At 43.5% G+C, this 24,979-nt stretch overlaps 1 protein-coding gene across 1 annotated transcript; it reads left to right on the top strand.

Annotated features, from left to right (window-relative positions):
* The first annotated feature begins 163 nt into the window (after positions 1-163).
* On the top strand, positions 164-24,025 carry RND3 (Rho family GTPase 3). The gene is made up of 5 exons (XM_044438284.1): positions 164-488; positions 1,455-1,542; positions 14,639-14,748; positions 17,295-17,429; positions 22,071-24,025. The coding sequence occupies exons 1-5, from the start codon at positions 339-341 to the stop codon at positions 22,320-22,322; spliced, it is 735 nt and encodes a 244-aa protein (XP_044294219.1). The 5' UTR covers positions 164-338; the 3' UTR covers positions 22,323-24,025.
* The last annotated feature ends 954 nt before the right edge of the window (positions 24,026-24,979 follow it).

Here is a 24,979-nt window from a genome sequence, read left to right as displayed (position 1 = left end):
GCCGGCCGCAACCGGCTCCTGGGCAACGTTTGCCGGGCTCCATAAAAGGGCAAGGGGCGGATCGCTGCCTTTCTCTCCCGGAGCAGCGGATTGGAAGGCGGCGGGGCTATAAATGCAGGCGGGGCGGGGTGAAACAAAGCAGTTTGCAAGGCGCCGGACTTGGTGAGGAGGGAGCGGGGGGATCCGGAGGAGAAGTGGGCGAGTGAGGAGGGAGTCCGCAAACGCCCGGCAGCGATCCGTGCGGCTTTCCTCCGGTGTCTTGATTGTGTTGCCTTCCCTCCTCACTGGCGAGTTCGCGGGCTTTATTCGAGAGCAAGAGAAGGGCGAAGGACACCTCAATGAAGGAAAGAAGAGCCAGCCAGAAACTATCCAGCAAATCGATCATGGATCCTAATCAGAATGTGAAGTGCAAAATAGTGGTGGTTGGGGATACCCAGTGTGGGAAGACGGCTTTGCTTCACGTCTTTGCGAAGGACTGCTTCCCTGAGGTACGCGTGGATTCGCTTGTGTGATTTATGGGGAGATTCAGCCCTGTGTAGGTTTAAAATAATACAGGCACAAGCAAGCGTAAAGCCCATTCTGGGTTTAGCTAACTTTCCTTCCGCGCAGTCGGTTAATCCATTTAAGCCCGTTGAGTCTGTTCTCGGAAAGGAGACCCTAGGACACTTCTTGCACGGGAGACGCTCCGCGGCGCATCTCCGGTGCGGGGATGAGCCACGCGGGAGCGCAGTTAATGCGGGATAGAATGCGAAAGAGCCCTGGAAGGGGCCGGACGCCCTGCGTGCATGCGCGCGGTTGCGCAGAAGAGCCCGAGGACGTGCCCGCTCAAGACTCGTGTGTGGAAAAGGCTCCTTAGATTGCCGAGATAGCCCCTGGGCTTCAGCCTTGCACTGAAATTCACAAGCCTTTGACTCCTGTATAAGTTAACCTTAAAACACAGTGGTGTATGGATGTCTGTGGGAGTTGTGCAAGGTTGTAGTTCCAAGTTCGCCGAGGTCACTGTTGCATCGGCGGGGCGCCCTGGGCTGAACCCTGCACCTTCCTATATCGGAGTAAGCCGCACTGAATTCAGTGGGACTTACTTCGGCATAGCCGACTGCAGCATTGCTGTTAGGGCACTGGTGAAAAAATGCCCTAAGAATGCCTTTTAGCAGGGAGTACCTACATGTGAATGTGGAAGAGACCCGGTGTTAAATGGAATGGGCGTTTTAGCTACTAAAGGTTTTTATTTGCATTTCAAGCATAAAGTAGAATTATTACGGGTGCAAATGGTCTCACTCAGTGGCTAAACAGTGAATATTTGGAGGGATGAAGGGCAAATTTAGGGGGACATCTCAGGTGTTTTTATCCTCATTAACTCCACACTTGCTGAATCCATGGAAAGATGCTGTAATTGATGTGGTGCTAACTTTTAAGAGATGGTAATGCTGTGCTTCTCTCTTTTGTTTGCCCAGAATTATGTCCCTACTGTGTTTGAGAATTACACGGCCAGTTTTGAAATAGACACACAAAGGATAGAACTCAGTCTCTGGGATACTTCTGGTAAGGGAATACTTACTGCGTAGCAGGAATGTCTGTTCTGTTTCCATGCCATTCTAGTGACTCATATTGATTTGTGCAATACTCATAAGCCGTTGCTAAAACCTCTGTTAACACTCTGCGGATGAAGTAATTATTTGCCTTCTAGAATTCTTTTGTAATGGACTTCCTCATAGAGCATTGTGACTCTTTTTTAACTTAAAAAAGTGATGGACATATTTGCTATTCCTGATTTTAACTTTAAAGGTCCTTGTGATAATTAGCTGAACAGATGGTGGAGGGTTATTATAGCCTTTCATTTTAATATTTGTCACTACTGCTGTGAAAACCAGCATGCGTTCTCCTTGTGGTAATACATGATATACATAAGCAAGAAGATTAGTAGCTACACAACTGCCTAAGTATGTTATGAGGACTTTTTCATACCGAAGCTTTTCAGCTAGTAAGGACTTCCCCAAATGCATACAATATCTTTAGCTAAATGTAGTTAATTTTGGTAGCCTTGCGGGGGGGGGCGGGGAGCTACTCATGTGCCTAGTCATTGGAAGGGTTTGGCTGTAAAACCAGCAGGGGGTGGCAAAGCTTTTGAAACTGATCCTAACAAAAAGATAATGGAAGTCAAAAGAAGGAGCTGGATTTTTGTGGTGGTTGTGATGGGCAACATAATCTATGTATACTTGTAGGAGGAGTTAGGTATCTCAGGGCAAGAACAGGTTGAAGGTAGATCTGATCTGCCCATAGACTGAGGAACAGCTTACAGCAGATCAGCAAAAGCAGGATATTTTCAGTTAATAAGCAGCAGTGGCAGTGAGAAGGCTTTGTCTTGCACTTGGATCTGTAGTAACACTGTGTAATTGAAACTGCAGCCACAAGTAGAAGTTGTATTCAGGTCTTTTCAGTGTACAGCTTAAGTAGTGCAATAAGTGACTATCCCTCCTTTCTTCCTTAACCACTATTTTGCACTTAGCTCTGGTTGGCAGGTCTTGAGATCCTGCTAATTAAAACAGATCATTGCACAAGTCTGCACTTTGCCAGGGCTAAGATTCCCCTTCTTGGTTGGATTACAGCATGAGATGCTTTCCCTTCTAATCTTCCACTGCCATGCTGCTGACTAACATCCTTCCAAATGGGTTGACTTTCCTGTACATCACCCTCAGGACTATCTTGCTCTTCTGTTGTGATTTACTATTAAGTTCCTGTCACTGTCTTGCAGAACCATGTGCTGCCTTGTGACAGTAGTCAAAAATGGTGGGAGAAATGGGAAGACAAGGCATAACTTGGATCAGTGAGGACTTATTTGAGGGAATGAGAAAGGTACAAGGGCCTTCCAGAGCAAGGGTGGCCACATCTTGTGATCTTAAGAGGCATGCTACACTTGAGGAAAGTGGTCAAGAGGCTAGTTGGCACAATCAGCATTGGTGGTACATATGTATTCATTCAAGCATAGCATTGCATAGAATGTGCTAAAGGAGGTTGTGGCAAAACACCAGTGGAATCTGTTCCTCGCAACTTGAAAATGTTTGTTGTAGCTCTGCTAGGATGCTGACTGGGATTGCAGCAAAGCCCTTATCTAAGATGCCAGGTAGCCATCCCAAAACATGCCAGTTCTGAGTTGTGCTAGATACTTTGTGAGAATGAGTGAATGGATATAATAACCTGGGTATAATAACCATGATGAGTGAATGGAGATAGGATGAAAGACTGAATCTTCTAAAGGAAGCAAAGACAGCCTGGCACTCCCCACATATTTAGGACTACAGCATTCATCATATCCAGTGTTTGGGGATTCTGGGACTTGTGGTCCAAAGCATCTCAAGGGTGCCAGGTTGCCCAGCTCCTGCTTTAAAGAATGTAACTGGTGAAAGACAAACTTGAAAAGTATATTAGGGTCATTCTAAATAGATTCCCTTAATGGCATAAGTGATTTCATTTTCATTTAGTGCTGATGGGGATATAGTAGGCATGTGCTGAGAATGCTTAATTTTTTTTGTAAGTTCCTGCAGAACAAATCCAACGATGGAGATGAGGGCTGTAAAATTTTTGCCTTGATGGTGAAGAGTTAAAGTCTCTTCACTGACATTTATGGCATATTATAGAATATGGAGTGAAAGAATGCTAAGAGTCCTCCTGAGGAGATAGAGACAAAGGAATGTGCAGGGTGGTGAGAGCAACTAGCAAGGGAATGTGAGGGCTGTCTCTCATCACCCAGGAACTGCAAAGGCAGGGAGGGAGTGGACCACCCAGTGAGGTGGGCATCCATCCATCCAAAGCAAAACAGCAGAAGAGATACACAATTAATTGATGCTAGTGTGAAAAGTACAGTTGACTCCTTTATGGCTTTGTCCTCACTTTGGGACCCCGGGAGGGGTTTTGCCTGCCAGTCTCAGGAGCCTGAAGCATGAGATCTGCTTTGTAGCACAAAGGGCTGTCCTATGCGGACAGGAAGTTAACGCTGGTAAAAAGAACGAAGGGGCATGTCTGTGCTTGTCTTGTAAATCTGGCAACACTTGCTTGGCTCTTTTGAAGAAACCACAGTTAAGTTCTTTCTGCCTTAGCAGTTTTAGCTATGCATTACTGCTGTTGGCATTATTAGAATGTGCACTTCCAGATGTGGATGACAGCTGTGAGACTGGCAGTTCTGGCTCCTCTCCCCCCCCCCCCCCGCTGGCTCTCTAAAAGGAATGCTTACTGTCTTTCTCACTTGACTGTGAGAAGAACAAAATTAATCTTTTCTGCCTGCCCCATCATTGTAGAAGGAAAACAAGCATAAAAATGGACAGGTACAGGAAAGAAGTTAATAGAAGTCATTTCAAAGCATCCAAAAGACTTTTTAATTTTAAAAGCATGAGGTTTCAGAAACTACAGGCTACTTTGAGGGTAGTCTATGGAAAGAGCATGACTTTTCAGGTTATCCTTAACAACCAGAACTAAATCCCATTGGACTCAGCAGGATTTCTCTTGAGTAAGCATGTTGATACTGGATTACAGGTGTCATGCCACTCAATCCTGTTGAAATTGGCTACTGGCATTACAGCAGATACTCCAATATGTTTTTTTACATAATAAGGCTAGTTCTACCTGGTCTTGATACAGTTAGGGCATGGCCTTAAGTTTCCAGGCAGGATTTAATAATTACTGCAGGAAGGTTTTTGGCACTTTAAAAACATTCTCAGTGATGTGTGATTCCAGACTTATTTGTTCTGTGATTTTGTTCTTACCCAGCATAGCCCTTTTGACACCTGTTGGTTATCTGGGTTTCATTTCTTCTCATCTGGTGTTCTTATTTGGTTCTAGATAAGAATAAGCAATTTCTACTTCTGAAAATTGAAAAGGATTTGAGAATATCACTGAGTAAACTCCAGATATGAGTAGAGTGATTTTGCTTTAGCATGGGCATTCTCACTGCTTTTTAGGCCTGGCAGCAGAATCCTATCTATGTCCAATCAGAAGTAATATCCAGTAAGATCGGTGGGCATTACTTCCAGCTGTGGGTAGGATTTTGGCCTGTCTTTATTAGCCTGAGTCCAGACCTTGGCCTGACTTCAGCTGCACAGATCTTGCAGGCAATGAAGCGTTCTTGCTTAAGTTGGTCAGAGCTGCAGCAACTGAGGTGGCAAAGAAGATCAACCATGGCTAAAGGCAGAATGTGGTCAGTACTTGTCTGGCTATTGATTCTAATTGGAGGCAACCATGGGAAAATAGTGATCCAGGCTAAAGACAACAAAACTCTGCCGTTTGCAAATGATTGAATTCAGCAAGAGTTTCATCTTTTGGATTGTCTGGAAGAAAGTGATCTCAGCTTTTGTTTGTGTTTTGGCAGCACTATAGTAGTTTTTAAAGTATGGAACTAAGCAAGATGATAAACACAAGCATGATTATATCATTGCTGGTTTCCTGCAGCTCAGTAACTCTCAGAATGCATCTACTGTGTCATGCTTTCCCTAACCTGGGGCACACCAGCATTCCTGACCATCGCCATGCTGGCGGGGGAATCCGGCTGGGAAAGACTATGCTGTGCACTCCACTGGAAAATCATGTGTGGACGTCATTGCCCATGTTAATGATGCCACTTGGGAGATGGTTCTTTTCTTTTTTAACAGTCCTGTTGAATTTGACAGTGGCATTCCCAGGACTTTACAATATGGTTTTATTAGTCTCCAGTGCTCCCATTAAATAAGTGTCTCATATAAATCATCACACATCTTGTATGGATATTTCTGGATGAATTGTGTTCACAATTAGTTGCTGTTTGGCTTCAGGTTTGTGCATTAGCAGGTCTCCTTTTGCCTTTGCCAGAGAGGGCAATAGCAAAGGAGTACAGGCAAAGCAGTGAAGGTCGGAATTTTTGTAGCATAATTCATAGCCGGAGCTGACCTGACTGAAAGCATTTGAGTGGTAATCCATTGACTCCTTAATCTAGAGCAGCCATCCCCAATGTGGTCCTCTAGATGCCTTGGACTGCAGGGCCCATCAGCTCCAGTCAGCCCAGCTAATGATCAAGAATGCTGGGAGGTGTGGTCCAAATCCAGAGGGCACCAAGTTGGGCAAGGTTGGTCTAGAGGTGTTCCTTCTGGAAGCTGCCATACCCTTCTGTAACAATCTGGCAAAACTAAAGTTGCTGCCTGCCAAAAATGTTGTAAAGTGTAGAGGAATGGTAGCCTGCCTTTTTCATGAGCCTGCCACACATTCTGTGCGAGTGCACAGTGCTTATGTAGCTCCCAGTGTCTTAGTGTGGTTTGATCTCTGGTCTAGTACATTGGGGAGCGGATGGCGTTTCAGCACAGGCCTTCCTTTACACCACAGCCAGGCCTGTGATGCCTCTTACTCTTGCTCCTGTTTAGGTGAGCTACAAGCACCTGATGGCCATGATACCTGTCCCACTTACAGCATACAGAAAAAGAATGACAAAAATTATTAATGGGTAGGCATAATATTTTCATCCTACAGTCTACAAAGCTTTCCTGGAAAGATATTCTGGTATTATGTCAGGTATCTTAGGAACATAGGAAGCTGTCTGATTTATTTATTTATTTATTTATTTATCCATTGCATTTATAGTATTTATAGACTGCTCCATATCTAGGCAGATGCTGGAATGGTGAGCCTTATATTGACTATTGGTCCATATAGCCCAGTAAAGTCGACTCTGCTTAGCAGCTATTCCCCAGGCTTTCAAGCAAGATTTTCTCCAGCTCAACTGGGCAATGCCAGGGATTGCACCTGGCACCTTTTGCTCTTCTACTGAGCTCTTGGCCATCCCCATGAACAGGTGTACTGTGAGCAAGAGTCAAACTTATTCAGAAAGCCCTTGCTGTATTTTAGCTTCACTGATGTAGATAAAGAAAGAGTTGTGCGCTATCACAAATGGGTAGCACAAGGATCTGATTCTCCACCAGCTGCAGCAGCTGTAGAACAATTTTCAGGAAATGATACACAATTCTGTAGTTACGTTATGGAAGCCGTATCAGTAAATGAGCTCATTTTTAGCCAGATCATTTCACAGTGATATATCATTTAGAACTCAAAAAAGCCTTTCAGATTCTATGTAATTGGAGCTATAAAGAGCATTTACCTGTTTCCAACTTCTGGTAACTTGAATATCCCATCAAAGTTCAAGCACTTATCTCTATCTCTCTTTAAAATTGACTTTTTAAAGCATTGAAATTTCACTACTGCAGAGTAATCCTATGTAGCAACAAAGGCCATCTGTAGACATAACTTTATTTTATAGATTCTGTGAACTTCAGAATAGTAAGGTAGGCTAAATGTATGGACTTGAGCTTAATATTGTCAATAAGGATACTTAGAGTGGTGTGGATTGTCTTGTAATTAAAACTACAAAGCTGTTAAAACTTGCAAACAGATTGACATATTTATGGTTCTGTTGTTTTCTGTGCATCTTTCATTCTGTGAGTAAATCATACATTTGAACTAGACTGGGGTAGAAACCTGTGGGTGTCTAGATATTGTAGGACTCCACTTTCCCTCAGCCTCAGGAAGTGTAGCTAACTGTCAAGACTGATGGGTATTGTAGTCAAACAGCATCTGGAGGGCCACAGTTTCTTCACTCCAGGACCAAACAAGCAATTGGGTCCTGAAAGCACTCAGTGGAAACTCTTGAATTGGAGCTTAGAATTAGAGAATGGTCTAACTTAAGATTTTTTTGCAACTTCAAATCTCATTCTTTGCTTTGTAGCCTTCTGTAATTGGCCACTCAGTCAATAGATGCAAGAAGACCTACTTTATTTTAAGCCAATTTGGGGATACTGTGGTCTTGAAAGTTACCTGAAAATGCATTTCATCATCAGCAGCAGCAGCATCAGGAGGAGGAAGGGGCCTTCAAATATCTGAACAAGAGGCCACTGTGATACCATTAAACTGAAAATCTTATAATTCTTCCTATTTCCAGCAAATGGCAAAAGTCACCTGATTCCTCAACATTAATACTCAATGCAACTGACTTCACGTCTGCCGAAACAGTTGATTTAAAAACTAGCCACCAAAGCTGAATTGCATTTAAGAATCACTCTTAACTCATGATAGCTTGGAGACTAGTATTTCATGGGATAACTGGTCAGGTTAGGGAATTGGCAGTGGAAGCAATGAGGCAGCCTTTCACCCCAGGAGCACTGGCTGATGGCTGACTCAAGGAGTGACCACAAGTTATTACCGTCTTTCATTAGAGTACTAGTCTGTGACCAATGCAAGCAGGGGCATTTTCTGTGTTCAGTTGAATAATGCTTTTTGCTTGCCAGTAGAAAAGCCAACATTGACATCGGGAAGAAAGAAGCTATTTCTTTTTACACTTTTCTTGCAAGAGGGTAGGCCAAGATATATGTGCCAAGGTATATGTGTTATCTGGCATCATGGGCCTTCATGGCCAATCTGTTCACTTGAAGTTCCATTTACTTTTATGCATGTAAAAGTAACTGACAGGTCTTAGGAAACCATTAAAATAGTTGCTAATTCTACAAATATATGTTGGCCTTTAAAGCAGTTTAAAAAGTGGCCCTCCCCACCCCCAACAAAATCCCAGAAAGTTTAAAATGCTAAAAAGTGTTACAGGATTATTAATTCCATTCCTAACACTACAGTACTTGGGAGAAGGAGAAATTAAGTCTGTAATTCAATGAGTTTTTCTTTTCTGCAAAAGAAATTACTCAGTGAAATGAAACATGTTTTTAAATCAATACTTTAGATTATGCTGAATCAGCCCATAGCATTGCCATTAATCACCAAGCATAGTGCATATTCTTCACTTCAGAAGCCCCAGTCTAACAGAAGACTCTTTGATGGTGTTTGGGGATGTTCTGGGCAACCCCAGTGCATATTATAATGGCAAACTTTGGAGCCACATTTTGACATGCTTAGACTATACCCACTGAAATTGAAGGGATTTGGGGTAGTTGTGATGAATAGCAGCCCCACTGATTTCTGAGGGTCTGCTCTGAGCATAACGAAGTCTAGATCCAATGTGTTGTTTCAGTCATCTCTTATGTTGTCTGTTGGATCTTTACCCTGTGAGTGTTCCGCTGGTTGCAATGGCCAGATTGTGACAGGCTCATATGAATATATGAGTGAAGCAAGCCTGCGACAGAAGTATGCTGCCTAGAAACACTTTGGAAGCAAAGTTCCATAATGACAGTGAATACAATGCTTGCATTTCCTGTGAAATTGAACTCTCTCTCTCTCTCTCTCTCTCTCTCTCTCTCTCTCTCTCTCTCTCGTGCGCACACACACAGGCACGCAAGCAATCTGGACCCAAAGCTTTGTTGGCGTTACAGTGATTAAATCAATCTGTGCATTCAATCTGTGCATTTTCTGTGCTTTGGGCATGGTTTCAAATTTTCTTACACCATCTTGGGAAAAGAGATTGAACAGAGTGCTATTGAGCTGCGTTGAAAAGGGTCTGTTTAGGCTTGATGCGCATTCCCAAGATTCCTCAGACTGAGGATTTTGTTCTAGTAAGGAGATTGGCAATGATGAAATGCCCTATTGAATTCTATCTCTCAGCTTTTGTTCCCAGTTGCTCTCTTCTTTGGGCAGTGATAAAGGATGCCACTATTGCTGTTTGAAAGAAACTAGCAAGCACATTTCTCTGGGAAGCATGCTATTTCAATGTGCTGTTAAAGGATGCACTTAAATCCTCTCATTCTTTCCCAGAGAAGAATGCCAGCTTGTCTTGTTTATGTGAAAGCCACATATACTTGTCTTAGCATGCAGCCCTATAATAGCAGGAAATTTTTCTCCATAGTTAGCTTGGCAGACGTAATTGCCAATCTGACTCTGTAGATGAGCACACCATACGTATGCATGTACATATATGGTGCGCTGGATCTGTTCAGGAGTGGTGACTGAACACTTAGGTATGTGTCTAAGGAATTAATTTTTTCTGGGTGAGGCTTTCACTCTTCTCTTGAGTGAGTAATGTCTCAGCCCAAATTTTTAACAGTCCTTAAAAGCAAAGACCTTAGCCTGCCCATACCTGTTTCAAGAATCTTCTGTTGAAAAGAAAATATGGCATATGCCTAAAGCTATGTGATCACTGTGGGTAGAAATTTCAATTTGATGTACACCTGCCTGATGCTCTGAAGTTGGCACAGTCTTTTATGGAACTGAGGAATGATGCTGCGCTGTGGCCAAGGTGCTCCTGGGAATCAAATACTGTTCCGTAAATACTGGGAAGGGAGATCAGGCTTAAAATGCCTGTGCACCATGAAGATCTTTGATTAAGTTTAGGCAAGCCATTATAACTTAGCCTGTATCAGACCAAACAGGCTGAGCTCCTGAGAGCTGCTGTCAGAGCAGAAAGTATGGGGCTAGGAGGGATGGGCAGACTTTTTTCAGCCTGGGGGTCAAATTTCACCTTTTGAGAAGCTCTCGGGAGGCAAAAGGGAAAGGACCTCCAATGCTAATAGACTCTTGCTTACGCTTCTTACTGTAAGTCTTCATACCAGCCTTTTAGAAAGGAGTTGGGAACAACACCAAAGCAAGGAAGCCATCAAAAGATTGGTGATGGAGAAAAAGAGGGTAGGGCCAGAGGAAGGAGGCCTGGCTGTCTAGAAGGGGGTTATCAGATGGGAAACCCCAGAGAGATTGGAATCCTGGCAGGGCTGGATTTGGCCTCCAGGGTGGAGGAAGGGGCTTTCCTGCATCTTTGTACTAGATAGACAAGTGATTTTACATGTTATATTCTCTCCTGCCCTCATCAGCAGCTACAGCAGCAATGGCTAACACATGCAATGATAGCCACTTTGGCTTCTGCACTTGTTTTGCAAGGCTCTGCTAGAGCAATACACTTAGCATGACTGCCACTTCCCAGCAGAGACCAATGAAACTGCCATTGAACGCAACTCTGGAATTGTGGAATGGTGATTCCCTTGGAAAGATAAAGTCAGACATTGTCCTGCATTTTGTGCAGGAGATGCCCTCCTCTCTAGGAGGTAGAAATCCTAGATTTCTCCACCCAAGCACACACTCTCAGTCCCAGCTCAAAGGCTCGTGAGTGGCAACTTGAACAGCTCATAAGGGTGCAGTCCTTTCAGTTATACACTTGGTGATCAGAAGCCCCTGAACTCCAGGGCATCTGATGATCTAGTGCAGGGTGGGTGAAGTGTCCGAGATGATCTTCGCCTCCAAGTCCTACAGATTTTGCTAGATGGGTCCATCTAGCAAGGACACTTTGGAGAGAAAGGGGAGGAGGCTGGAGGAGGCTCACACTAAGAGATACCTGGGCTTCTTCAGATGCTTCTTCCCCACACCCCAGTAAACCCCTTTCCTCTCCTACAAGGTCAGTGTTCTGACCTGGGAGGGCAACTGCACAGTTCTTTCTGGATTGGCTGCAAGGAGGCTGAGGAGAGTCTAATCTCCAACTCACCCTTCCAAGCCCAGCGCTGTCTCTGACCCTGGACGAGGGAATACGAGCAACCTGTCCTAGGATGCGTGCTCGGGGATCATAGAATTGCTTTTGAAGAAAGCCTCAGGCCCCTTTCAACCATTACACACACTTGCTTGAAGCTGGACTGGTGAAGATGTATGTTGCCATAGGAGAAAAGAAACTCCACCTTCCTGCACAGGTTTAAATAGGCTGCTGTGCATTTCTCATATGCTGAGAGATGAGCATTATGCTAGCTTATGTTCAGTAGCACTCTTTCCAAAGCAATACATAGGTGAGCCGTTAGAGGTTGTGGAGAACTTGGCGGAAAATCTCAGGCGGAGCAGAGTCCTTATGTTGCTGTCCTTATGTTCCTGTTTCCTTCAAAGGCAGCATTCCTCAAATTCTTTCCATGTGGTCTTTAGCTGTCCAGCCGAACCGTCTTTCAGATGCATTCCTTTTGCTGTTTACCTTACTACATGCTGAAACAGCAGGAGCTGTTTTGCATGGGGGGTATTCCTCACAGAGGGTCTTCTAATCCAATTACACTGTAATTTCTGTACAGCCTTAGATACACAGTCTTCATTTCATCCATTTAAGTCTGGATATTTTGACTGCAACCAGATCCTTAAGTTTTGATTTGCCAGCATGTTTTCCTAGTGCATCTTCTAGGATGTGGTGCATAGCCAATCTTCCTAATAGTGAACTCACACCAGTAGTCCTCTTTCTCAGTTAACCCTTTTGTAGCCAAAACCTCAGCTTCTGTGTGCAACGTACTGGGCATAAGGGAACCCTGTCATTTGGAAAACTACAGAACAATTTTAGGGGAAAAACACTTAAGGAGGCCCTTCTTCAGAAGAGCCAAATAAGGGTGGAGTGTACGCAGTGATTGCTTTCCTAGAGAGCATTATGGAAAACCAGGGGTGAGGGAAGAAATGGAGTCCTGAAAGTGGACATAGCTGGCTGGAACACCGAATGAGAGCATTCAACAAAGCTGACATATTACTGTGGCCCCACGCCCAGTGTGTCTTTGTGGTTTCACCAGATTCTTCAGGGAGAGCACTCAACCATCTAAAAATACTTTAGTCACTGGGTTCCTTAAGAGATGGTTCGCTTCAGCAAGCATTTTGGTCAAAGAGACAGTGAGATGAGAGGCGATGCTGAACCTTTGTATCAGAAAGAGAACTTCCCTCTAATAAACTAGCAGCTGATTTAAACTGGGTGCTGCAACTGTGTTTTATTGAAGTCTGATGTTAATGATGGTGCTGACATAATATATCCATCATCGTGCATACATATATTCAGGGTCAGGCCCTACAATTGTGCCAGACTTCATGGGAATTATGAGGGTTGTAGCAGGCCTGCTGACTTGCTTGTACTAGGGGTGGGCAAAAGGTCGCTCTAAAGAGGGGCTGTAGGTGGAGCATCAGTGTTGTATACAGAAGTTTCTGGGTTCAATCCCTGACTTCTCCAGGTAGGGCCAGGAAAGAATCCATTCTTGGAGAGAGACTCTTGATCCTTGTTGGCAAGCCTAGTTGGACCAATGGTGTGATCAAAATAGAGCAGCTTCCTAGCTCCTAGATGTTCGGACTTCCACTCCCAGAATTCATGATCATTGGCCATGCCAGCAGGAGCTTATGGGAGTGAAAGTCCAAACGTCAGTCCACTTCTGAGTTGCATCATGCCTGCACAACATGTTACCAAGCTGAATAATCCTGATCAGTCTATCAGTGGGTACTAATCAAGATGGCTGTATGCTGCTTCCAGACTCAGATGCTCTGTGCTACTGCATCTCAGTTGCTGGGAAACAACAGTGGAGATTGCAGCCTCATGTTCTGCTTGTGAGTTTCCCATGGACTTCTAGTTCCTAAACTAAGTGTCTGATCTTGTCTCCTTCCAGATGTCACTGTGACCTGCCCAGTGGTTCCCGTTCTAGGCAGGTAGCACAGATAGGAATTCTACTGAGCCTCCAAGAGGCTGCCATACACATTTGGCTTGTTGTGGCACAATCTGATTTATACACTCATGGAACTTTGCAGAGCTTCCAAAACCGGGATAGGCCTGTGTGTCCTTTGGAAGGATCCATCTCCAGGCATGTTGCCTTGCAGTGGCAGCTAGGATCTTCATGGGGGTGGGTGGGAGGGAGCTTGATGGTCTAGATGTTCAGATAAAGAATCTTAGGTTAGCCAAGTGTATGGGTACAGGCTGGGCTCTTTAAGAGCACCAACCATGTAGTCTGTTCTCTTTGTATTGCTAAAGGTCAGATGGGAGGCCTTGGTTACTGTTAAAAGGCATTGTGTGCATAGTAACATGATGTCCTGACTTGGAATGGGACTAATGAAACATGCAGCTCCAAAGATCAAACAGATCCTGGAAGAGGAAGAAATAACTGAGTGAACCTAACTAAACTTTATAGTTACTAAATTAAAAATAGAGGTAACAGCCCTGTGCACTCTTGCAGGAATCAGACATGATAGCAGAGAGGTCTGTTTTCAAAAGAGGTGTATTAGTCTCCTGCCATTAAGCCAGGAGTGGGTCACCTTTTTCTGTTGAGTGCTGTATTCCCGTGTGGTTCTGTCAGGCACCAAAAGTTTGTACTAGGTGGCCAGGCTTTCTGTTTCTCTCTTTCTGCCACTCCCTTTTCTCTGCCTCCCTCTTGCTTCCCATCCAGGGAAGGGATGGATGATTCTTAATGCCAAGCACTTCCAAAGTAGGCCAAAGAGCACGTGTGGTTCTAGGCCCACAGTCTGCCCACCCCTGCTTTAAACCAAAATAGTCTTCCGAAGTAGTGAAGCTTAGTCATCTGGACTGCATCTGGACAGGAGTCACATTCTTTGGTCCTTGTGATGGCACTGCCTGTTGCTGAGCACCAGCTCCCCACATGTATCAACCGCTGCTCTGTGGCTTGCTCACAAAAAAGCAATGTGGGGAGGCCAAGGTTTGACTTGCGTAGTGATCTACTATACGGGAAAATTGTTCACCATGTGCATTAACCACTACAGAGATCATGCTGGCGTCATCTGAAGCGGGAACTTAATGCACTGCAGATAGGGAGGTTTCCTGTTTCTGTAGGGCAGTGGGACCTAGAAAGTTTGTGGAGGGGGAAGTAGAAAGAAGAACCGAAAGAGGACATGAAAGTGACACTCTTGTGGCAAACCATTTGACTACATAGCCATTGTGTTCCTTCTCCTGACCATTTTTGTTGTCTTCTGTCTATTTTAACAGGGTCTCCTTACTATGATAATGTCCGCCCACTTTCCTACCCAGATTCCGATGCAGTCTTAATTTGTTTTGACATTAGCCGTCCAGAAACCCTTGACAGTGTCTTGAAAAAGGTAAGCATTTAAGAATTACTACAGATGTATAGGTGAAGCTATTATAAGGTCAGTGCTTTCATCTGTGTATGGGAAAGTAAGATCCAGACTGACTGATTATTGAATGACTCTGCATATAACGTAGACCAGGTGAAAGTTTAAGAATATTAGTCTTGCGACTTCTCCAGTTAAGTCTGCCTCAGGACATTTGAAGTTGTGATTTCTCTTTGAATTCTTTGCTGGGGTTCTCAGTTCAAATCTTAAAGCCTTCTGTGAACTTATACTTTGGGGGATGCCCTTGGGATACATGGGAGTCCTTCTTATTGCTCTTTTGCCTTGGAAACTTCTTGCAAAGTGGGGGAAGCAGATCAAAATTCCCATTTTCCAAGTGAGTTGATTAAATAGGCCGTCTACTAATTCCATTTCTACCTTAACTTCCTGCCATCCAATTCAGTTATGGTAAAACAAGCATCATTAATGTCCCAGGAACAGCTGTTACTGCCAGTGTCAACAGAACTTTGGAATCAGGGTTTCCTGTGTATTCAGTGACCTCTGTATATATGACCTACAGAGTCATACTGACCCAGTGGAATAGGGAACCAAACTGACTTGCAGTTCTGTGAAAATCGACTTTCAGAGAAGCATGGGCAAATCTTTCTTCCTATTTCAGTTTCCACCTACCTCACAGGCATATTGTACTGATTAATTGTTGTAGAACACAAGCAGCAGGAGTGCTGTTATTAAGTTCAGGCATATCAATGGCCTTTCGCATCTCTCATCTCCAAACTGACCTTTTCAGGGAAGAGTCCATACAGAACTGTAGACTGCTACCCAGCCCTGCCATTGCACTTGTATTTCATCTCTGTATCTCCCAGATCTTTCCCAGAGGTGCTTGTGGCAGCACTGGGGCTAATCATGACTCTGATTGTGTGAGTTGCAGCCTGTGGGTTTAAGGCTGTGATGTATACAGGAGGTACAAGCAGGCCAAAGTGAATTCAAGTCAGTGGGACTTAAATATGAGTACCCCTTCAGATGGTACACCTTATGCAGTCAGAAAACAGTGCAAATGGATGGATTGCACCATGATGGGCTGCACTTGCTGGAGGACAGGAGTGGGGCTTGCATGCCTGCTTTTGTGCAGGCATTGAAGGAGCACCTGCATGGGGCAGGAATGGTCGCCTAATGGCTACCACTCCCACCAGCCCTGCCAAAGGTAAAGGAACACTTCCAAAAGATCTGGACGGGCACAGACTGCCCAGCCCTGGCATGGAGCCTGGGTGCACTTCAGCTCCACATTTTCCATGGTTGGCTGTGATGAAGAATGCTGGATTGCATTCCGTTCCTTTTTCAGGCCCCACTGTTACCACACACCCTGCAACGTACCCAGGGTTAGAAGCGTTACTGATGGGACACTCGGGCAGCCACTTGCCTTTGACTCCTCTGCGCCTGGAGGGAGTGAGCGGGTGGCAGTGCGGTGTGCAGCAGAGCTTCCATTCTGCATTGGAATGCAAGTTAAGTTTCTCACCATGCAGGCTAAACTGTGTGTGTGACATGGGCTATGGCCCTATTTGAATCTAATTACATACTTCTGCTAGTAATTTGGGAAGCTGTTTAAACTTGCTTTCAGAAACTTCCTTGATAGTATCTGTTCTGTCAGTTGAGCCAATGAGTCACCGGGAGCGAGAGGGTAACTTCTGCTGTGGCAGCTGGCCTATCTGTAGGGGATGCTGCGCTTCATGTCTTCACCCGCTTTTCCTCAGCCTTTTGGGGGTAGGAAAGGCTTAACGTTTCAGGGCTTTGATTCAAAATAGTGGCGGTATAGAAATTTGAGACAGGCTGGGACAGGTGAGCGATCCTCTTTCTCCTAAACTTTACGTTTGATCTTTTGAGAACAGCTTCAAGTGCCTTATTGAGGCAGAATTAAAGAACAAAAATAAAAGGAAAAGGAAAAGATACCGCAGGCCAATTCTTCTTCTCTTTTTCCTCTCTCACGCACTGTACACTTCTTAAATTTAAATACACAGCTAATGTTCATAGGGTTAGGAAATATTAAACATTTAACTCCAGTGCTTCGTTGCATTCTGTGTATCGGGAACATGGTGCCTGTGAACACCAGTGGCCCCCAGACTCTGCTTTTGGTGTCTGTCATGGCGATCCTCCCTCCCTTTATTTTAATAAAACCAACACTTTTTAAACTGGGATTGCTGTGACATAGGTTGCTGTTGGTGCTGAAAACCGAGTTCAGAGGAGCTGTTTGGTGTGCTGAGCTCAGAGCCCACCCTTCCCTTGGCTCTTCTGGGTGGCTTGCTTCTCCTTTGCTGTGCTTCTCAGGACAGCCATTCCTGGTGAGCTCCAGGGCAGTGTTTTATCTTGCCAGTTCTGCCCCCCAGCCCAAAAATGCTGCCCACTTTTGCAGTCTTTTGAACGAACTACAGCAAACAATGGTGATGCATGACCCTCCAAAATATTCTAAGGAATTGGAAAAGATTGAGAGGAGGAAAGGATGAATAAATAAATCTGGACATTTCTGGAGTACCAGCATGTTAACCATAGAATATTTTTTACAGTGGAAAGGTGAGATCCAAGAGTTCTGTCCCAACACCAAAATGCTTCTGGTTGGCTGCAAGTCTGACCTGCGTACAGATGTTAGTACTCTAGTAGAGCTGTCCAATCACAGGCAGACACCAGTATCATATGATCAGGTAAGTGCCATGACTTAGGCTCATTGCTAGTGAATCAGTGATGCACACTTCTGAATTGATTTGTTCCATTGCTCCTTGGATAGAGTGTATCAGTAAGTGTCAGGTCTGTGGCACTACCAGTCACTACCAGTGTCTGTAGGCCACTGCTTTCCTGGGCCAGGATGTATGGTCTCCATGCTGAAGGTTCTAGGTTGAGTTTCTGGCATCTTCCAGCAGGGGTGAGAGAGCTTCCAGTCTCAGACCCTGGTAAGTCACAGCCAGTTGGAGTGAACGGCACAGAGCGAGAGGGACCAGTGGTATGACTTGGCTTAAAGCAGCTTCTCTGCTAATGGATCGAGCCATTTTACCAGGGCAGGGGAGTTGGGTGCTCTTCGGTGTCTAACAGTTGTTGCATAAACCAGTTCTTTACCCATGAGTCTCAAGGGCCAGGGGAGAGCAGAATGATGGGTTCAGGAGATCTGGGTCCTATTCCCTACTCAGCCATGAAGCTCACTGGGTGACTGTTGCCACTGTAGCCTACTTCATAGGGTCACTGTGAGTTAAAATGGAGAAAAGGAGGATCATGCAGGCATCCTTGGGTCCCTGGCAAGAGAAAAAAAAATACATAAATGGAATAATAAATATAATAAAATGTATGGTGGAAGGACTTCACATATAAGATATCTAATCAGACACAAATGACTCTTTCAAAGCATACCTGTAGTTACATCCCACCAGATCTGCAAATGTTTTGCTTTCCACACTCCTTTCTGCATTCAGACTGGATTACTAAATTGGACACGGATCTGACTTTAACATGGCCTCTTCTTTGTCTGTCTTTGGGTGGAAGAAGAGACCAAATTGTGCTTCTTCTGTGCCTCTAAGTAATACAATGGAGAACTGCTGGTTTCCTCTTTGAAAAAACAAACCAATCTCAGTGACTCAATAAAGTAATATCTCTTAAACTGGGAATTGGACATTTATGTGAAACTAATTGCAACTTTTCCTCTCCTCATGGAATTGTAACATGAGGACTGAATAGGATTTTTTGAAATCATGAGGCTGCATGAACATAAATCCCATGGAAAAGCAACCATCACATTACCCACTTCTGGGGAATTTCCATGCTAACTTGGAAGAAAATTGCACTGAAACAAGACTGACTCCCAAGTAAACTTGGCTACAATCGGGCTGCAAGATCAACAGTTTATTTGCAGCCTGAGTGCCCCATGTCTTCCGTACACAATCAGTTTTTAATAGAATTGCCAGTTTCCATAATGCTGAGGAGTTCTTCTTTTTGCATTTTACACGGATTAGACACTTAGTGTCGAACGCTTCTGTTTTCAGTATATTTTTGTCCATTGGAACTTGGCAAGTAATTTGATACAGACAGGGAACCGAACTGAGTTTATGCAGTCAGTGGTGCTCTCTTCTCCCCCTCTCATGTCTGAGCCAAGATAAAGCCTGGATGTTTTGTTGCTAATAATCAGCATCCACAGAACTTGTTCTGGTGGAATTGCACGCATGCAAATATTTTGAGCTCCAGAAGGACTTCAGAGGAGCATCTGCACAGCTCTGCTGCCAGCTGGGACATTGGTTTCTCCTCCCCCTCAAGTGGAAATGCTGACTCTACATCCTTAACATTTCCTGAGTCCTGTTTATCTCCTTAGCATCCCCTGTGTCTACTCAGAGATAAGTCCTGTCAAATGCAGTGGGACTTAGCTTCAAGTAGGACTCGTGCAATATAAGGCCGATCTCGGGGATGCTCATCATGTGGCCCATGGGCTACAAGCAGCCCCCATGGCCTGATTTGCAGCTCCCACTGCTGCTGAATTTCCTGCAGGGACAACAAAGGATACAGTAAACTTGCTTGAAGACCTCATTTGGAAGGAGAGCCTCTGTCTCATTTTTTTCTTGATGTATTTTGTAAAGGTACCTAGACAAATGATTCGTCAGGTGTCACAATACCTATAAGTAACAAGATAATGTCGATCCATTTTTTTCTCCCTAAGGTAGAAAATCTCAGTGCATGGGAGAGGAAGGAGAAAAGGAAAATAGTATTTCAAAGGCAGTTGTCAGCAATGCACAGTAGCAGCAGTCAGCCTAAGCAATACATGGTTTTTGCTCAGTGTCTCTCTCTCTCTCGCGCGCGCGCGCGCGCGCTCGCGCTCTCTCTCTCTCTCTCTCTCTCTCTCTCTCTCTCTCTCTCTCTCTCTACTTTGTGAATAAAATTCATTTATCCCCAAGCCACAGGAATATCTCACAAGACTCTGCAATACTGAATCTTCATTAGTTCAGATTTTTTTTAAGTAACTGAAATATTAAGCTTTCAGACTCCTAGTAAAAAAAACAAAAATAAAAAGTGAATATTGACATTTTCATGAATCCCAGTGTTTTAATTAATTTAATTAATTTAATTAATGTTTATATTTATTGTAATTTATTGTTGTAAGCCACCCCGAGGCTTCGGCGAATGGGGCGGCATAAAAATGTTTTAATAAATAAATAAATAAATAAGGAGCTGCTCTGGGAAGTTTCTCCCCACACCAAATCACAATTACACTTCTTGAGATAAGTGTCCTGGTAAAAAAAGATAATTCACTGCCCTTTGGGCCACAAACCACTGCATTTCCCCCAAGTGAGTAGTATCTGAGGTCTTATTGTCAGCCTTCACATAAAAACTCATCCCCCCCCCCCACAACTTCATACAGAAACATTAAAGGGAAAGTCCAGACTAGGAAGCCATAGTATGGTGCTGTTCATTGCAGTGGTTTCCAAGTACTTTGGTTTGGTCTCAAAGGTTTGAAGGTTATGTTGCAAGGTTTCAGCCATAGGCTTCTATCTGAAGAGTGTTGAGGATTCTGAATCGGAGCTTTCTATAATGACCTATGAAGTGGCTATGCACCACCATTACTCTTCTTGTGTAGTGATGTTTGTAAGGTTAACTTCCATCACTGGAGATCAGTGGGCTGGTACAATCCAAAAACCAGCTGTTTGCAACTTCAGTCATTGTTTGATAGGCTGTTTTTTTGTTGTTTTTGGCTGAGGGATTTTTTTTTTTATATTCCAAACCTACTCTCTCATCTCAGTAATGTTCCTGCTCAAGACTCCAACTCTTGCTTATCTGAACATCCTTTAACCTCTGGTTTCTGGATGCCTTCCAGATCATGCATATCATTTCAGTTAGGCTGGATGTTCTACACTGTAGAATCTACAGTGTTTAAGTACACGAAATGCTTCCTGGTGACATGGGTGAAATGTGTGTTTATACAGTCTGAATGGATAGACATTCCTTTGGGTTCTAATTGGGCAATATTTCCCTGTTAAATCTGAGCTAGTAAGTGTTGGTACTGCAACAGAAAAGCACAGTAACCATTTATTTTTACCCAGTCTAAAGTAACTGGTGTGTAGAACCACAACAGGCATTCAGTATCTCCACTTTGAAGCACATTTTATGCAGCAATGAATAGCTCAATGGGTGTAGAATTATGTGTTTGCTTGGCAAGCAGGTTTTTTCATAATTTATCCTGTTGAATTAGTGAAACAAGGGAATGTTTGAGAAATATTATTTTTGTCTTGATCTACCTATACCGCTACATACAATATGGCTTTAACCATGTTTACTGGGAAATAAATCCTACTGATTTGCCTCTAACTTTGCCTGAGTCTGTCTGTCTCTCTCTGTCTCTCTCTCTCTCTCTCTTTCTAGTTTTTCGATACCATGTTATATTTTAAAAATCTCAAGACAGTTACAAGAGATCGTTTAAGTTGTCCTGTTAGATGCTATGGCCTACAGATGCTGTGGCCCCTTGATCCCTCACCATTGGCCATACTGATTAGGTGTGTTGGAAGGTGTAGGTCAAAACACCTGGAGGACCACAAGTTGCCTTTCCCTGACTTAGAGATAGAACCACACTCAGCTGGATCTCTTCCTTCCTCTTTTTTAAGCTAGGGTTTTTCCTCCAAGCTTTCAAAATCTAAGCAGATTTACCTACTTAACCTGTAGTGAGAAAAAGATGGCTCAAGCCCCTGAGAACAGTGCTTCCCAAACAGTGGCCTGCACCACAGTAGTCAAGAGGAGCAGGTATGCTGCTGTGGTTTATCCTTGTAATATCCTTTGGCCTAGTCCGAGCTTAACAAAGAACCCAAGAAGTTGGCTGCAGGGCTGTATAAGAAACTATCCATGTTCTCCATTGCTGCCACTGCCAGGGTGTATTTAAACTCTTCCAAGAACTGGAAAGGGCTAGCAGGAACTCCATCGTAGGAGTGCTAATACCAGCATTTGGACAGACCATTACTCCTTACCCATGGCATTACTTTATCATAAGTGCTCTTGAACTTATTCCAAGTCAAAAAAAACTTGGCTTTTAAAATTTGCAACCATGCTGAGAGTCAGCTCTTTCCTAGTATGGCTACCTGTAGACAGATATGGGAGATACTCACCTTAAAGACCCATGTTTGCAACTACATGGAGACAGTAATGTAATAATCCTAGGTTCTAGACTGCAATTGTAGGAAAACCCATTCTCAGTTGTTACTTGTATTGCTTTTTTCAAAAGATTGGAAAGCAAAACCATGTCTAAAGGTAACTGTATGACTGGTGTGGGCTCTATGCATTTCCATTCATGACTGACTTGCGAATTTCCCTTTTCCTTTCCATAGGGTGCAAACATGGCCAAACAGATTGGAGCAGCCACTTACATTGAATGCTCAGCTTTGCAGTCGGAGAACAGCGTAAGAGACATTTTTCACGTTGCTACCCTGGCCTGTGTGAACAAAACAAATAAAAATGTTAAGCGGAACAAGTCGCAGAGAGCAACAAAACGAATTTCACACATGCCTGGCCGGCCGGAACTTTCAACAGTCACCACAGATCTGCGAAAGGACAAAGCTAAGAGTTGTACAGTGATGTGAAGGATTTGGTTTCCTCAGTGGCGATGACAAGGACAATGTGTTTGGGTGGGATAGGTGAAGACTCGACAAGAAGTGCCCAGTGAAAATGGCCTGTTGTTTGGCATGTCAATGCTTAAAGGCCATGATTCACCTTCAGTAGGCAAGAAACTGTACTTGGGGAGTCGGTATGTAGAGGAAGCAATGGGAAGAGATGGATTCTGAAGGGATATCAATATGACTTGGATGAAATACCAAATACAAAGGAAGCTCTTTGTGCTAAAGAAGTGAAAGGACTGGTAGCACTTGAAGAAATGATGTCCTGGAGAATGCTTATTCTTTAGATCTATTTTTGGAATACCGACTTTGATTTTGATTACATGCTGAAGTATTGCTTTAAGAAATAAATTCAAAATATTCCTGCTCTCTTTAATTGTGAAGCTTGCCCTACGGTTTGGTTTTTCCAAAGAATACGATGGTATTTTCTTCTAATTTGTCCTTAAAATAGGAAAGAGAGATCATCCAGAGGAAAATGCTGTGTGAAGAGTTTTTCAAAGGTAATATGGATGAGATGGCTAGAGAAGGAAGAAATTAAGCCACATGGTAATGGAAAGAGCCTCCAGAAGCTTCTAATTATGTAAATCCAGAAGAGAATGGGGAGGGGATGAAAATACCTGTTGATTAGGAGTACCTCTCAAACACAGAATCTTCATCTTCACCATTGTGAGTGTGATGAAAAAAATGATGAACGATCTGAAAGCTAAATTATTTTGACGGCTTCTTCATAGGGAAATTGTATACTATATGGATGTCCTAGGTCGAATTGCAAAGCCTAACAAATGGTGCTAAGATGTAGTTATAAAGGCCATTAATTAGGAAAGAACGTTAGTCTTGCTCCCCTCCTTAGCAGCTCCGTTGGTGTGAAGGAGGCTAGCCTAAGCACCGGGAAAGGGAATACGTGCTGCTCGGCTCTGTGACTTTTCTGCAATTCTATACTGGCCGTTTTTTTGTTTTGTGTTTTAAAGCTAGCACATGAGCCAGCATACTCAATTATCTCCATTATGATGCCTCTCTTGAATGGCTGCATATGGACGACCATCTCCTGTTACACATTTCTGTTTACTTGTAATGAGCACTCAGAGGAAATGGGGGAGGAGGAGCCTGAAGAACAGTGGAGCCTTTAAGGGGTCCCAAGTGGAAACCAGATACTGCATTAATCCTAAAGGTCTCATACAAGCATATCCAGACAGTGATCATTAAACATTACTTGTGTGACCCAGATTCTGTCAAATTCCTTTTCACTGACTGATGACTATTGTTACATCCACTAAGCCAATCTTGAAAATAGTTTGCAGATGTTGTTATGTGTTAGAGGACACAGCCGAACTCTGCCTTGAGAGTTTCTCTCTGGCTTGTTTGAATGCAAGCATTTTTGCAAATGCTTCATTTTTGAAGCATAATTTCCATAAAAATTCCAGATATATTGCCACCATAATATACTTTTTGATTGATGCAACGGTATGCTTAAGGCAGTATTAAGAAAAGAAAAAAAAGCCGGCAAGTGCTTTCTGTATTTAAGTATTGTACAAAGAAAAATAAGTTAACTGTTTCAGCAAAACATCCATCACTTTTTAACAAATGTCCGTCACTTTGTATGTTTGGTTATTGTTTCTGCAGTATTTATTTTTTCTTTTAAATAAAAAATGTTTAGTGGTTGATTAAATCTCTGCATGTGTGCCGTCCTGTGTTTCTTGGGCTGTGAGCCCCTCTGAGCACAGAGAAACTTACAGAAAATGTGCTTGTGGTATTTGATGGGTGTCCTGGGTTGGCCTGCATGGATTTGACTGAGATCCTCTCCCAAGCTTCAGGCAGTGATAGCTTCACACATCACTTTCTACAAGATTGCATTAATTTTCCACAGACAGGCAAATGAAAATTACCTCGGGTCTAAATCTAGGCATTTCCAGGGGAATAATACATTTAGCATCCTCTTCCTCCACCTTTAGAGGCCAAACGATGGATGAATCTATTGGCTGCTTGGAGATTTTCTTTATGGTTCTTCATAATAGCAAATTGTATTTAGAGAGCAATTCTATGGTCCCTAGATAGAAGTCTCCTAAATAAATAAATAAATAAATAAATAGGTAGCTGCAGATCACCTGCTTTGCAGCAATAGACAAAGGAAATCGTGCTGATGAGGGGTCTTTTCTCCTCACGACCACACAGAATGTCCACTATCAGGCCGCAACTACAGGAAAAGGGAAGCGGGGTGGGGGTGGGGTGGATCACTCCCATCCATCTTCCATTTACAGAGCTTGCCCAAGGGTCAAAGACTTCCATCAGCAACAAGTCACAACTGAACCCATTTGATTCTGTAGCTTGGAACAAGGATCAAAGTTGCGTTTCCAGAAGGGAAAAAAATACACCTTGGTTCATTGCATAGCAGGAGTAAGACACTTCTGCATATATAATTATACAAATCAAGAGCTAAGAGCTTCATGCGTAATATTTTCTGTGGTCTTTGCCCATTAGCGAAAGCAATTTGCCCATTGCTTTCATTTAGATCTTGACAGCCAGAGAGTAGATTCTCACCAATTAGTTCAACATTGTAGTGCATTCATGCTTGCTTTCCTTGCAGCAGAATCCTTTTTTTAGATGCCATTGAAAAGGTCCACCTGGGA

Source organism: Varanus komodoensis, unplaced genomic scaffold (genome assembly GCF_004798865.1).
Source record: "Varanus komodoensis strain SLA01 unplaced genomic scaffold, ASM479886v1 scaffold32, whole genome shotgun sequence".
In the NCBI taxonomy this organism is placed as follows: domain Eukaryota; kingdom Metazoa; phylum Chordata; class Lepidosauria; order Squamata; family Varanidae; genus Varanus; species Varanus komodoensis.
Note: the sequence above shows the minus strand (reverse complement) of the source record. Positions and strands in the feature narration are given on the sequence as shown.

Coding starts and splice junctions, on each gene's coding strand:
- RND3 (XM_044438284.1), top strand. CDS start 339: ATGAAGGAAAGAAGAGCCAGCCAGAAACTATCCAGCAAATCGATCATG. Junction 1,543..14,638: donor CAGTCTCTGGGATACTTCTG/GTAAGGGAATAC, acceptor CTATTTTAACAG/GGTCTCCTTACTATGATAAT. Junction 17,430..22,070: donor CACCAGTATCATATGATCAG/GTAAGTGCCATG, acceptor TCCTTTCCATAG/GGTGCAAACATGGCCAAACA.